Consider the following 15,933-nt stretch of genomic DNA (forward strand, 5'->3'; position numbering starts at 1 on the left):
TATGAAAGTTTCTCAAAATTATCACTCTAGGTATCATATTGGGGTGAAAAAACTTTATGTATGAAATGTTGAAAATCAATCAACTTAAGGCCATCTCCAATCAAAAGGGCTAAACATAGCCCCATCTAGAATTATAGCCCTACAAAATATTATTTTTAAATGAACAATGTTAGGCCATACTCGTTACCATCTCCAACCGAAGGGGCTAAACATAGCCCCCTCAACAATTTATTAGTTTTAAGTTTATACTTTAAATTTATTAGTTAATTTAATTAAACTACCTTTGGATGCTTTCAAATCTAGCTATTGAATTTAAATCAATCATTGCAACTAAGGAGCTCGACCCCAAAAAAGGGCTAAAATGAGGCTATATTTGGCCAACATGATGCCGCTTTAGCCAAATAATAGCCATGTGGGCTCCATAGAATTATAGCCCAGTCTTCGGTTGGATATGAATTTCTGGGTAAACAGGTCATATTTTGGCTTTTAGACAAATAGCCCTCTCAATTGGAGATTGCCTAAAAGTAGTAAACTGAGAATTACCCAAAAAAATAAGTGAAAGTGGAACTAGGACAACTTTCACCCCAAAAAAGGAACGATAATTTGTGGTAGACTCGCAAATGGTACTTTACCCAAGTAATGAAAATCAATTGTAGAGGTCGAAAGCATAGTGTATGACATTCAGGCTATTACAACTGATGTGGCGACGAGTTTGTTCATTGAGAAGGCAACTGAGCGGCACATTATGTTGCAACGTTTATTCAAAGCTAGAGGTTCTTTTAGATGAGATTGCATTGGTCCCGAGTTTCTTTTAACATCTCGACTGAAGATGTAAATATTTCAATTAGAATTTAAGAAAGTCCATGTTTTGATAAAATAAAATAAAAAAGTAAAGAAAATTAATTATTTATTACTTAACAATAAACCTACTAATGCTATCATTTGTGTTAACAAAAAAACAAAAAAAAAATTGTAATTTTGTCAATATTTTATGTTTTTAACCTTCTCCGAGAGTAAGGATGAAGGGTAAAAAAACCTCTCTCTGAATTTCACGGCTCTCCTCACAAGTTCACAAGAAATCACAACGTCAACGAACGAACGAGGGAACCAAAACAAAAAAGGCAGGAAATTCACCAACACGTACCAGAAGGAGCAAACACAAGAAATTCAAAAATTCACATGGCATCACTAGCAACCCATTTCTCCGCCTTCGTCCTCCTCTTTCCCATAGGCCTCCGCCGCTTCATGTGCTCCTCCTCCCTCTACCTCAAGAACCCATCTCTCTACCAATCCAAAGCATGGTACTGCTCAGAAACCAAATGGAGAAACTTCGATTTGTACTCTCTCACCATCGCCCTCCCCATCGCCTGCTTCTGTGAAATCTTCCTCTTTCTGGCCTTTTCCGGCCACCACCCCACCTACCGCTTCGCCTTCTTCCAGCAATCCGCCGCTATTTTCATGTTCTGGGCACTCGTACTTCTGATCATCTTCCGTGAAAACATCGACCCTTTGAATTTCAATGAAGGGTTCGTCTTTGCTTTCGCAGCGGTTTCGTTTTTCATTGAGTACTCTGTGATCGGCAAGGGAATTTCGGGTCTTGGTGGCGCTGTGTATGATATGCTAGGTGCATTGACTCTAATTTGTGCATTTTCTTGCCTGTATTTGTCGATTAGGCCCTGTTCGTATTTCGCCGAGTTTTTCTTGTCCTCTGGATTGGTTTTTAAGGGCACTTGGATTTTGCAACTGGGGTTGTCCTTGTACACTGATGTATTTGGGTTAAAAGGGTGTAAGAAAATTTCGGTTTGGCCTAACCAGGACAGTGCTGAGTGGAAATGTGACCTTGAGGAGGACGCTTTGAGGGGTTTCGCTGTGATGAAGCTCTTGTTCATCGGGCATGCGATTGCGATCTTGGTATTGAGTTTTGTGTTGTTTGCTTTGTTGGCAAGTAACTGCAACTTGCAGGGTGGCGAGGCCAGTGGTCCGTTGCTAGCGCAGCTGGAGCATGTATTGATTCATCCTGGACCTGAGATTGAACTGGAATGAAGTGTATGTTCTGCTTTTGTTAACTGTCAATTTTGGTACAAATTTTCAGATAAAATGGAGATTTTACTCATTTGTTCATTCTTTAACTTCAGTTTGTAGTGTTTTCCTCTTTTTTAATGGCATGCCGTCATTTGGTTTTTAGATTGTCTCCAGTTGAACTTAATTATTATATTGATAACTTCGTTTTTTCGGTGTATCAGTAATCTTCATAAAGAGTTTATGACTTTCACAAATTAACTGCTGCCTTAGCGATCGTTGTTTCTTTTTTCTTTTATTGATGTTTCCACAACTCTAGTTTTGTTTTATTTTCTTTAATTTAGGGCAAGCTGAATTATTTGGGACAACATGTTATCTGGCTTGTTAATCTGACTTACAGAGAATGATTATTTTGGATTATTCTAACTGCTATCATAAATAGCTAACATATCAGGTATGGAAATAACTTAATTTAGTTCGGTATATCCCATTGAAGAAGAAAACTTTGGCATTTTCAACCATCGTCAATCAAATTGCCCGAAACCATGAATTTTAATCTGTCAACGGATTCTCTTGATCTTCATGCTCAAGTCATCACATCTTCGTTGTAGGACTGTAGGTTTTGATATCTTGATCAGTTCTCTCATGTTCATGCATCCTGCATTTGCTTGAAAGCAAACAATGAGAGATTTGTAACCATTTAGAAAATTTTGAGTTGTTATTGGTCTGAATTAGTTCGGTTACAGAAGTTAATAAGAATAATGTAATAACCAGTCACTATGTCATTGTAAAGATTCTATTTTTGATAACTTTCTAGATTACTCCATTCCATGGATTTCATGGAAGCCGTCGTAAGAATTTTGTTTTTGTCTAATAAGAAGAGAGCGGTAATGAAATTAGCTAAGTTCTTTTATATACTTATCGTTGGTGAGTTTGTGAAAGCATTTTCTCAACTAGGAAAAGTAGAAAACCCATAAAAAAATATGGAGTTTCTACCTTTACATGGTATATAACACAAATAGAAATTCAGTAAACTCCATACTGTCTTGTCCAATCTTTTCCTTCGACATGACGTGAAGAAATCTGTGTAAATAAGTTGATACCAAATGTATTAAACTGAGTATACCTGATGTTTTATCTCGTAAGTGGAAAATCAACCATAAGCTAAATAAGCAACTTAGTTACAGGAAAGTTTATAATCTGGAGTGATTAAGAGGAAAGTTTATACTTTTAGCACTTAGATTGGAGTCTAAGAAGATACCGAAAGAGACAAATCCTCTATATGTTCTCAAATCTTCGAAAGCTCCTCCTCTTAAATCTGGAGCTGGAATGGGTGATCAGCAACAAGGTGGTGCTTTCCTCCATTTTTCAGAACTTCCAACATCCATAAGTTCCTGTCTCCATTCCCCAGAAGGGAATCAAATAGACAATCGAGAAAAAGAAAATATGAACCAAATCTTGCAAGTAATAGCAAGAAGAGTGATTTCATTAACAGTGCTAACAAGAAAATCTTTACTTAACTGTATCGGTCACAAACCTGAAAGAATGCTGTTACAATAATGACATCTATTTTGCCTTTGAAACGTATCAGGAATAATGCAATGACTTTCTGTGGCTGTCAAAACATGAATATTGTCATTGTACATTAGAAATATGCAGTAGATCAATCAGATCTCAGTTGAATCAGCACTTTTCTTGATTTTGCTATTGATTTCATTGTGGAAATTATCTGTCTAACAATAAACAAAGGCTCTTTTGGGTGATATTCAAGTTTGAGTGGCTTATACATTCCTTGGGATGTATCTTGAGAGTTGACATTCGTCAACATTTCTTTCAGCTGGGAACTTAAGATTACTGCCTGCACAGCAGCAATCTCTGCAATTACCTTCGCAGAATCTAGAGAAAGAACAAAAATAAACGCATGAATACATTGTTAGCATCAACGGTACAACACAAAAACTTCGTTATATAGTCATACTGGTTAAATATAGGACATAGCTGCCTTCCAATATACTTGTCAGACTTGTTTTGAGACTTTCCCCTTGGCTCGTGGTGTGTTGGCATGTTGACACGTTCTGTCATCTTTATTTAATGCCTGGTTTTAGGGATTGGAGGAAGAAGAAGCTTGGAATTCAAGAAAGCATTGTTAGTGTAAGTGGGTACAGAATTTCATTATTTTGTTTCTTTTGTTCTTTTGCTGTCAAGGTGAGCATTGATCTGTACAAACTGAACTTCGCAATCATCTCGGTGTGATTCATATATATTATTTATTGGGATGATGTGAACAATTATCAAACCTTTTCCATTTGAAATTTTAGAAAAATCAAGTCTTAAAGTAAGCTGGTATCCTTCTTTTGCAGGTTCAATGATCTCCACAACGTCAGGACGAATTCCCTTTACCATCTGTTTAGTATTATGCGAAATCCCATATGGAAGCATGACTCCCTGGGAAAGGAGCGGGATTGACACTGACGAGTAGATATAATGTGTATCTGATGCTGAAGACTGTTTCATTACTCCAAAATCATCAGAAAATATACCAAAATACCTGCTTGGAAACCCATATAAGATGAGGTATTTGTCACTCACAAGTCACAACATATTACTTTCTTCATATATTGAGTAAAGAACAGGTTAAATTCCTAGATTCTAGAATGCTAATATTGCGAAAGGAAGCAAAAAATGAACACTGAACATAGAGATCAATTAGAATATTTCGAATTCAGTTTGCGTGTACTGAGGACTCACCTGGATATTGTATTCCACGGACCCAAATTCGTACAAGTGATGATCAATCTCTATGGACTTGTTGTCACTGTTATGAAAGCAACAATACTATCAGAATGAGTATTAGTTTGCGTACAGCTCCAATGTTTCACTATATTGATTACCAAGTGCATTGATGAAAACCGAAGACTATGTAAGCTTTAGAAATTGTGTATCATCTGTAATGACCACTCTTCTTCCCATATTTGTTGATATAAATTTTCCTTCTGTTTACAGTTGTGGAGGGTCAACGATTTGTCTGCCGAAGGTTTCGTTAGGCGCTGATTACGATGGATGGAGCTGCTGCTGTTTTCTGCTAGTTCAGCAAAGTGCGAAGCGCATAAAGTTCACTGTTTTTAACTCTTTTTGTGCATCCAGACATGCAACAGTCTTCTGCTATAGATTTTCAACTCAAAATTTCAGTATGCATATCGCAACACAGCTGTTAATTAACTCTATAACATTTAAGGTAAAAAATTTGTTACAATACGTATCTCGATTAGGTAATGTAAGCATGAAAACTCGAAAGTACTTACCGGTGTCGTTTGAGCAGGATTCCCTTCAAGGCTGGCGATGCCCTCTCCAAGCACGCCCATCCTGACTCCTGAAAACTTTTTACCCGTCACCTCTCATCCTAATTTCAAATGGGTGGTGGGATGTAAATACACACAATGTCACAGCCAACAACTTTGTGAAGTTGGAGTAAAATTTAAGTTCAAAGTTGCACTCAAGTTTTCCAACATCTGAAGCAACTGCACACACTCTCTCTCTCTCTCTCTCACTGCTGCCAACTTCGTGAGGGAAAAAACACGCAGTAAAAGTAATTGTCCGTCAGTATGCTCATTTCTTGGTAGATTTTGTTGTATTAGTACCTTTGCATCCGAGTTAATGAAATATCTTCTATGCTAAATCCTCGATGCAATCCTCATCGTCTCATGAAACTTCGTTGTGGAGTGAACATAGAATGATTTGTGCCATAGTAGGTTATTCATGGTGTATAATTGAAAGTTATTTGTATATCTTCTACTATCAATCGTCCACGCATCTGAACAAGTTTAGATTATTGAACAACGCTAAATCCATATACAATGATTGCTAAGTTGAATATACACATGGGTTGTGGTTGGCTATTGAGTATTTGAGTATCTGATGGGGATTAAGATTCTCTCCCCTCCTCTTTCCATCCCCTTCCATCCTCTCCTCTCACATTTTCTTATTTTGTCTTTCTCTTGCTATAAAAAAATTAATATAAGATGTTGACGTGGCTTAATCGTAATCGTTCAAATAAGAGATGAGCGAAGGAGAGTGAAAAAAAAAAAAAGAAGAGAATCCTACTCTATGAGAGATCCAATTTAAAGCCATGCGGCCAATCCCATCAGTTCTTGATATTGAGCTTTTGGCCCCACCACTATTTGGAAAAGACTTATTCATACACTCACTCTACCAAGCGCCAAATACAAATTTACAAATCAAAACATAAGTTTATCTTATATATAAAGCCAACACAAAATATGAACAGTGATTTTGGTGTCACCAAGTTTCAACAAAAATACCCCCAAGACAGAAAACTTCAAAGGCATCCCAAAATAATACATCAAATAAGGCAGGGTAGGGTCATTTTCGTCTCTTTAACATTGTTTTGTTTTTTTTTTTTTGTGCTTTTTTTTTAATTAGTACCTCACAATAGGCTAATAATAATGTGATTCAATTTCTCTATTTGTAAATACGTTTAAAACATCTTAAGAGACGTGTAATACCGGTTATAAAAAAAAGTCTTTCACAAACAAATATTAATGTGATTAAATTAGTTGTCAAATGATTGTTTTTTTTTAACAAACGAAATTATCTACACTAAGGGGGAGGGGGTGGGCTTAGCTTCACAATGGGCTAGTAATAATGTGATTTAATTAGTTGTTCATTCAATGTTATTTTCTCTATTTTTAACATGTTCAAAACATCTTAAGAGTGCGTGTAATGACAATTATAGAAAAGATTTTTTGTATGCAGATAATAATGTGATTAAATTATTTGTCAAATGATTGTTTTATTTATTTTTTTTATTTTTTTTTAACAAATGATATTATCAACACTAAGGGGGAGGGGGTGGGCTTAGCCTCACAATTGACTAGTAATAATGTAATTCAATCAATTGTTTATAAAATATTATTTTCTCTATTCTTATTGTAAATTCTATAGAGACCGATTTTATTATGTGAATTTAGCTTCTTAAATTAGTTTATGAGAGGTTTCTTATAGCATGATCTAAGATTATTCATTTACTTCAAATATTTGACTTTTCCTTTGTCAATTTACGCATATAAATACATTTAAAATGTGCAAATCGCGCGTAGCATGCTGTGATTCAAAAAATACCTTCTGCACGCCCGTGAGCACGTGCATGAAGGCTGGTATATATTAACTAGATATTAGTTTAATAGTACTTCTTGTCAATGCTTGAAAATGGTTTCCAATCTCTCACACTTCACGAACAAATGTGTTTCCACTATTCCTGAATTGAAGAAGAAATTGGGCAAGACAGTTTTGTTTTCAGGGTTTTGACTTTCTTCAATTGGATGAACAATCGTGAGTATTTTTCAAGAACTTTCAATGAAAGTACCAATTTGTGAGAGCAAATTTCAGTCTTTGATTGAATTGACATAAACCTACACACACACACATACACAAAAGAGACAAAGGGAGTTCGACTAACACCAGTGTGGTGTTCGTCTAACTCTGTTCTAACACCAGTGTCGTGTTAACCGAAGGGCATCTGATGCCTAAGTCTGAAAGACTGTAGAAAGTAATAAGAGTGTAGTGAGTGTTCTTTATTACCGGAATACAATGGTTGGCCTGACTATTTATGGAGAACTGAGAAATTAACCTTAGTGCCCAGGTTTGTTAAACCTATTAGTAGAGTGTTACTTAGTTTACACTTTGGGCGTGGTACAAAGAAGAGAGAGTTGTATTGTATTGATGATGTGGCATCAAGGCATGTCAATCAAGTCCGTTGTGGTGACAGTAACAAGATCAAGACAATTTGGTTATGGCATTGTCGATTGGAACATAAGGAAGTTACTTCTGTCATTATTCAATAATGTTACAGACTCTAGTCTTAAACTAGAAAATTTTAATTATTTTGTACACACATAAACACACACATATTCAAACACATAGAAATCAAAATGGAAACTACAGAGCGAGAGCAATGTCTAAATTTATACAATTTATAGAAAGAACATTATCAAATGTCTTGCTATTTACATACAAAAATGGTTAGCCTGCTATTCCCCATTAGCAAATATCCTAGTTTTTCTTTAACACTGCCACTTGCAGATAAAACGTTTCAAAAGATGAGATTGTTTATATACACAAAAAAAATGGGGAATTGATGTTATGATGGGCTATTCACACGCAAAAAAAAAAAAAAAAAAAAAAAATGAAGGAACACTATTCTTGTTTATACAATGGATGAAAATATTGTTCACTACAGCACCAAATGTTTTTTTCTTGGAGCAACGACTGTAGACAACAGAGTTTGTGTTATTGGAAAAAAAAAAAAAAGGGAATGTTAAGAGATATGGAATAAGTTTTGTATATGAATGGATTTACACTGCTGAAAAAATAATAATACAGTAAAACTACCTAGTTTTTCTTCTGGAGAGGAGGGTCTGTTTTTGAGCTAGTCGAGGAGGATTTTTTTCTTCAGCAGCTTGATTGGAACCTGGTCAAAATCTTGCATATCTGCTTTATAAATTTATTCTCCCTCATTACTTTAAACACATTAAAAACAATAAACAATGAAATTTAGATTGGATTGAGAGTAATTTGATAGGTGAATAAAAACATTGTTACGTAGAATACAACCTTTTTTCAGCTGTTGTGAAATGAGCTTTCCTGATAGATTATCTTTTTCTTTTGTGCGATTCTCCAGTTGTTTCAGAAGGAGTAGTGGAAGACGAAACTGTTGTAGAGAAGATTGTGATTTATCGGCTAATTGACTGCGGAGTTGCTTGCTGGATCATTGTGTCTTCAGAAACGTTATAGATCAAGAAATCATTTGAAATCAATGAATTTCTTTTGCTTCCAAATCGGAGGTGAAAAAATCTTTCTCTAGCCTATGAGTCTAAGAAACTCACTCAGCAACTACGTTTGATCCACCGATCTTTGATTGAAGACTAAATCCTTACAGGTTGTCCCGAACACTTTTTCCCTTGATTTGCCAATAATAAAAGCGTTGATCTCATTTGTTTCATCTTCAATGACTAAAAACACTTTGTACCTTCCTTTAAAAACAAAATGTACATATTAGAAAGTATAAATTGTTTATGAGTTTAAAACTGGATCTATATAAATTTTTCTATGTTGCAATTTAATTTAACACAAAGCACATGATAAACAAAGGGGTAGCTGCATAAAATTGGTTTTCAAAATTGAATGAATCTGTGGTCAGTTTTGTGGTTGCATGGCTAAATGCAATGATTTTATTGCACTTACAATTTGATGTTTGGTTGACTAAATTTTGATAGTATTTTCGTAACCAACCAGTGATCATCAGTTAAAAGGGATTAAGTTAAAGGTGTAAAAATTAAATAAGCAGTAAATGTTAACGAAAGAATGACACGAGGGAACAATTAATTAGTGGAATTGAAATATACCGTTTAAGTTATTACCAAGGAGTTGGAATTTGATTTGGATGTTTTTGGCAAATTAGTTGACCGCTTGTTGGATCCTTGTACATTTGTTTGGCACACGTAGGGCAATCGGTGTACCACCATTCATACCTCATGTTAAACCACTTGATCGATGCTTTGCACAAAAACGTGTCATTCTGTAAATATTTAGAAAACTATTTATTTGTGTGATAATTATTAAAGAAATAGCTTTTGTTAAAGACGCAAAAATCGAATAAGATGGCTTTGATTCAATATGACAACTTGTATATACCTTAGAGCAACTCCACCCCTAAAGATTTCGCACCAGTATCCAGCCCATTTATCCACTTCAGTGAATAGTAATAGACCCTAATGAATAGTAATAGGCCAAAGCATCTCCACCCTAAAAAAAAATGTGCTGGCACCTAGTCTAAAAATGCACTGGCACAAACGATCTCCACCCCTACAAAATGCGCTGGCACCCAGTCCATTTAAAATATTAAATAATTTTTTTATAAAATAATAAATTAAAAAAATAGTTTTAATTTCGGATAGGATTTTTAACCAATCTCATCACGCCACGTGTTATTATCCGAACGCACTATTTTGTGAATAGATTTCCACTAAGATTTTCAACCAATCCCGACAACCCACGTGTCACTTCCTGTTTACAATAATTTAGGCAAGATTTCGATAAGATTTTCAACTAATCTTGTCACGCCACGTGTCATTATCCGAACGTACTATTTTGTAGATAGATTTCTGATAAGATTTTCAACCAATCCCGACACGCCACGTGTTACTTCCTGTTTACAATAATTTAGCCAAGATTTCGATAAGATTTTTAATTAATCACGTAGTGCCATGTGACATTGTCCAGAACCTCATCTTCTCTTTTTTTGTCCATATAAACCCTACATCCCTACATCCATCCTCACACTAAACTTAATCCTTTTTTTTAGCTCAGAATTCTTCTTTATCGTTTTCAAATCTTGAGTTCTTACAATGTCTTCTTCAAGGAGAGTGTATAAACAGTTGCAAGAGCAGCAGAAAAGGTTGTTGGCACAACGGGAAGAATTGGTCAATCTTGACGAAGGTAGAGGTGGAGATGAGGCCTTCGCAATGGAGGAGGATGAGGATGATCACCATAGAAGGCGGAGGGCCTCACATTCCTGCCGTATCATGGAAGTTGTGGGTCAGATAGCCGAACCCAGGCATGCGGCAAACATCGATAGAAGAAGGGAAAGACGAGGTAAAGATCTCTTGGAAGATTATTTTATTCCCAACAGCATTTTCCCTGATCATGTTTTTAGACGTCGTTTTAGAATGCAACGAAGTTTGTTCGATAAAATCATGAGTGTTGTTTGCAACCATGATCCATATTTTGTGCAAAAAGAGAATGATTTTCATGTTCTAGGTCTTCTTCCTGAGCAAAAAATTACGGCTGCCTTGCGAATGCTTGCATATGGAGCATCTACAGATCAAGTGGATGAGATCGCAAGGATAGGAAAAGCAACAGTTCTGGAGTCCCTGATGCGGTTTTGCTCTGCAATTGAAGCCTTCTACACCAATGAGTACCTTTGGAAACCCACGCCAAGGGACATGCGAAGGCTTCTGAGGAAGGGTGAGATGCGAGGCTTCTCTGGCATGATTGGAAGCATCGACTGCATGCACTGGACATGGAAAAACTGTCCAAGTGCATGGCAAGGAGCTTATGGCGACAGAAAATGAGCCAAAAGCATCATTTTGGAAGCGGTGGCTTCTTTTGATACATGGATTTGGCATGCTTTTTTTTGGTGTTCCAGGAGCTCAGAATGACCTAAATGTCCTTGCCCAATCTTCAGTGTTTGACGAACTGCTACAAGGAAATGGGCCGAGATGCACATATTGGGTTAATGGTAATAAATATGAAGGACCATACTACCTTGCAGATGGTATTTACCCAAGGTGGTCAACATTTGTCAAAACAGTGCCACATCCGCAGAGTGAAAAAGAGAAACACTTCGCAAAGTGTCAAGAAGGGTGTAGGAAGGATGTCGAGCGTTGTTTTGGTATCCTGCAAGCTCGTTGGGCGATTGTCAGGGCTGCAGCTAGAATGTTTGATGTCGAGGCTCTTTGATCCATCATGATGACGCATATTATTCTCCACAACATGATTGTTGAAGACGAGTATGATTATGATGCCGTCGATGAATACGAGCCGGATCCGATGAACAACTCAAGAACACAAATCTACTATGCTCATGACCGGACCAAAGATCCCGTGCAACACGAGCCGTTGGAACGGGATGGACGTTACAATGAATTGATCATTCAGTGGTACACTTCATTGCAAAAGCCATACTGGCACATAACCCACCAGAATGACTTGATTAACCACCAGTGGGGATTGCACGAAGGTGAAGATAATTAAAATAAGGCTTGTGGTTGAAGAATAAAGTGTATTGTTTTTTAAGTAATCTTATTTAGTGTGTGTTTTTTTTTTTGAAGTTTATATGGTGAGGTTATGTAATTTTATTTGGTGTTTTTTTTTAAATGTTTATTTGGTGAGTTTATGTAATCTTGTTCAAATATTTAAATAAAGTACAAAAATTACATAAGAAATTAAATAAAGTTCTAAAAATAAATAAGAAATTACATAAGAAATTAAATAAAGTTCTAAAAATGTTAAGAAATTGCATAACAAATTAAATAAAGTAGTACAAATAAATACGAAATTATACAAAGTCTGTGGAGTTAGGATATGTGGTGCTAGGATCTTGGTTGCTAGGATTTCTATAGCCGGAACCCCCTTGACTTGTTTCGGCATCTCTTGCACGCCTCCTTCGCACGACATCTCTTTTTTCTGATGTCCAAAAATATTTTGAATTCGGAGACAGTCCTACTAGAGACTTGTTCATAGTGTCACGACCTGCTTGAGCCATCCTTTCTTATCTAAGCATCTCATTCTCTCGATGAAGTGCTTCTCTAATCATCTCGTTCTCTCGATTAACTATTTTGTCTTTGTCTCTCAGCCACCGCATCACGAGCCTCAGTAGTTGCTATTATTGCTGCCATAGCAGTAGCTTTTTCCTCATCTCTAGCCTTTTCCCATGCCATGTTCAGTTCACCTTGGCGAGCAAGTTCCTCCATATATTTAATGTAGTCATTTTTGGAAGAACTACCTTTTTTCTTTGATGCCTTTTTACCTTGAGGCCTGAGGGACTGACGAGTCGGTTGGGTCTCCGGCACTTCTTCAGGCGTCCCTTCCGTGTCTTCAAATGTGTTGGCTTCTTGTTTGGCCGTGTCTGCTGCTGGTGAACTGTGTAGACCCATACCATGCATGACAACTTCTGGACCGGTTTCCACAATTTTGTATCTAGGGCAATCTTTGACAATTTGCCAACATTCCCATTTGTTGAATGATTTGTTACGGTTCTTTGCATTGTAGAATGCTTGTACTTGTAGTGTCTATAAAAATGTGGGATAAGATAGTATTAAAAAATACGGGTGTAACACAAATAAATAAATTAAAATATTGATGGGTGTGGAATGCATATAAATTACATAAGAAATTACATAGAAATTACATAAGAAATTAAATAAATTAAAATATTGATGTGGGTGGAATGCATATAAATAAATAAAAATATTGTTACCTAATCCGATGGTGTTTTTCCAACAAGTAAAGGATGCGTTGAGTTTTTTCCAACGACCTTGAAGACCTTGACTAGATCTGGCATCTTTTCCATGTACATCGCAAAGCGATTTCGTAATTTTACTCCACATTTCTCGCTTATCCATCTCATTACCCGTAATCGGGTCATGAGTAGTGTGAACCCAACATTCACACAACGTAACATTTTCAATGAGCTTCCACGAAGTCATTTTTTTCTCTCAAAGTGTACAAAATATTCAAATGTAGAAAGTGTAGAAAGTGTAGAAAATATTGAAATGTGGTGTAAGGTGGAAGATGAGGGTTAGGTATTTATAGAAAAAAAAATTAATTTTTTTAAATTTTTCTGTATTTTTTAAAAAAATTTCACAATTTTTAATTAATTTTTAATAAATTTTAATGTTGTAATTAATCTGGACCGTTGGATTTGAAAAATAATCAAATCCAACAGCCAACCAGCTGCCACGTGGCCAACGGTCAAAATTCTGACCGTTAGGCCTTTTTTTTAAAAAAAAAAAAAAAATTTGGTGAAAAAAATGTGGACCGTTGATCTGTGATCGGACGGTCCATTTTAAAAGTCAAATTTAATTTTTTTTTTACCGTTGGAAATCCAACGGCCTACAAAAACTAGCTGTTGGAAATCCAACAACTCTGAGGAGGGCCACGTAGCCCTCTGCCGTTGGAAAGCAAGTGGGCCTGAGACGCGGGCCCCGCCGCCTGCAACCTTGTCTCCTACTCGTGCCTAGTCGCGAGTGTTGTGCAAGCGCCAGCCCAATAGGCCGGCTTCTGGGTCTGTCTAAAATGGGCTGGTCTGTTGCCTGGCTTGGGCTGGGTGCCTGGCTGTTTTGCGAGCTAGAGGTTTTGGACAGGGTGCCAGGCTGTGTTTTGGACAGGGTGCTGGGCAAGTCCACCTCCGGTGGAACTGCTCTTATATAAATCTGGATCCAAATAACCTAGTTCCTTGATCGTCGCTCTCTTTCCGGTTTGTAAAATATCAGTCTCATTCGCCTGATTGGAATGAGGGAGTGTTCTAATAGGGTGAGGCCAGTTGGAAAATATGCAATAGTTTAGATTGAATATTAGCTAAATAGGTGTATACAAATAACTGTTTTTGTTGAAGCGTGCTAACCATGTTATGATTTCGATTTTATTGTAATGAATGAAGTTACACTGATTTGTACGAATTTAATTCTGGAGTGTCTGGATCAATGAAGAAGAGTGTTGATCCAGTGTTGTTCAAGATAATGTTGTCCGTGAAATAAATAAATAAAAAATAGTAAAACAGAAATAGAATGTATACACTGCAAGCAGTTTTATATATATTTGAAAACAAACTCTAAATTTAATTTTACAGAGGTTAAGGATTTTGTAGATAAGGGTTTTGTGTATAGTCATAATATTTTGCGAGATAACAAATCATGGTTTACTAAAAAATGGTAGCACAAAAAATAATTTTCTTAAAATTAATGCAGCTTGTCCAAGGTGTCTATTGTGAGAATGCACTGTTAACGGACTGTTAGACATACCTGGAAATTTTTTATTTGGTAGAGATTATATCATAGAAAGTAATTTTTTAACCATTGATAAAAACTCTTAAGGATCATGGCATTTGCGAGAAAAAGTGGATAAAAGTTGAGAGAAAAACATAACATTTAGATCTCATCTTATAATTGGTACATAGCACAAGTCTTTGCAGATAAATTGATTCGACAGCAGATAAATATTAAAATTAAGCCGTAAAAACAATCATGACAAACATAATTAATTAGAATAGACACATCAAGCCAGAAAAACTACTAAGTTAGAGATGGAATGATTTTTTAAAATCAAGGTTAAAACAAAAGCAATGGATATCATACATAAACAATACTGTGCACTAACGCACTATCATAACATAAGAATTTTTTTTTTATGCACCAAATTTTTTTAGCTATTTAGGTAGAGTATATTTTAAGCTATTCTGAGAAACAATTTAACACCAAATAAAATTATCCAATACTGTGTCGCAAGGAGAAAAAACCAAATTAAAGCTAATCAAACCAAATTATCCAATACAAAACGAATAAATTTTTTTATTAAATTAAATACCTGCAAATAGCTTGACCCTCAAGCTTGGAAAAACTGCAACGATTGGTTGGGGCAATGATTCCAGTGAGACAAGAGAAAAATTGTGTACAATGTCTAACCATAGCGTAAGCTTAGCTTCTTCTTTTCTGTGAAATAACACGATTAACAATAAAAATTAAAAACTAATTAAAAGTGTATATAAGTTCTTGTTTAAAATGTGTGAAATTACTTTTAAGAGAAGTATATAAGTGTTCAATGATAGACAACAACAAAACAACATTTTGGGTATCTACAATACAAGCATAATTAACAATTAAAACAATTTCTAATTTTATTATACAAAATAAATAACCTAATATTTTTTATGAGTACATTTGTGATCAATTCTTTGATTAATTTTTATGGGCTCCAAATGCTGGACTGCAACTATGTGACTAATAACACCTTCAAATTTGAAAGAAGAAAAAAAGAAGATAACTAAGTCATGAGAAAATCTTCTATAAAACAGATAGCAATATATCTTAGTATACATATACATCCACATACATACACCGCATACATACACTATTATCTGTAAGCTTGTTAAGTCGCGGATACAGCCTATTATAGTCCTGCAAGAAGAATCTATGGCACGGAATAGGCAGAAAAACATTTGCCAATTTGTTAAAAATTGTTTTAGAAGTAAACACGATTTGTGTGTCATGTGGCATCACTGTATACTGGCCCCTTATTTTGTTAGTGCGAAAATTCATAATTTCTTAGCAACCTCCTGCT

The 15,933-nt window shown here is 35.7% G+C and overlaps 1 protein-coding gene and 1 long non-coding RNA gene across 5 annotated transcripts; one reads left to right on the forward strand and one right to left on the reverse strand.

Annotated features, from left to right (window-relative positions):
* Positions 1 to 1,027: 1,027 nt before the first annotated feature.
* LOC137736100 (uncharacterized) lies at positions 1,028 to 2,237 on the forward strand. Its single transcript, XM_068475432.2, has one exon. The coding sequence runs from the start codon at positions 1,180 to 1,182 to the stop codon at positions 2,041 to 2,043; it is 864 nt and encodes a 287-aa protein (XP_068331533.2). The 5' UTR covers positions 1,028 to 1,179; the 3' UTR covers positions 2,044 to 2,237.
* Positions 2,238 to 2,374: 137 nt separating this feature from the next.
* Positions 2,375 to 5,414, reverse strand: LOC137736101 (uncharacterized). 4 transcript variants are annotated; one of them, XR_015954712.1, is made up of 4 exons: positions 5,322 to 5,414; positions 4,911 to 5,178; positions 3,557 to 4,834; positions 2,375 to 3,413 (listed from the first exon to the last, which is right to left on the reverse strand). It is a non-coding gene; the product is annotated as an uncharacterized LOC137736101 (long non-coding RNA). The 4 variants fall into 4 exon arrangements; XR_015954714.1 differs by having other exon boundaries at positions 3,557 to 4,524; positions 4,768 to 5,178; XR_015954713.1 differs by having other exon boundaries at positions 3,557 to 5,098.
* Positions 5,415 to 15,933: the final 10,519 nt, after the last annotated feature.

Source organism: Pyrus communis, chromosome 13 (assembly GCF_041283825.1).
Source record: "Pyrus communis isolate YQ-2024b chromosome 13, ASM4128382v1, whole genome shotgun sequence".
In the NCBI taxonomy this organism is placed as follows: Eukaryota; Viridiplantae; Streptophyta; class Magnoliopsida; order Rosales; family Rosaceae; genus Pyrus; species Pyrus communis.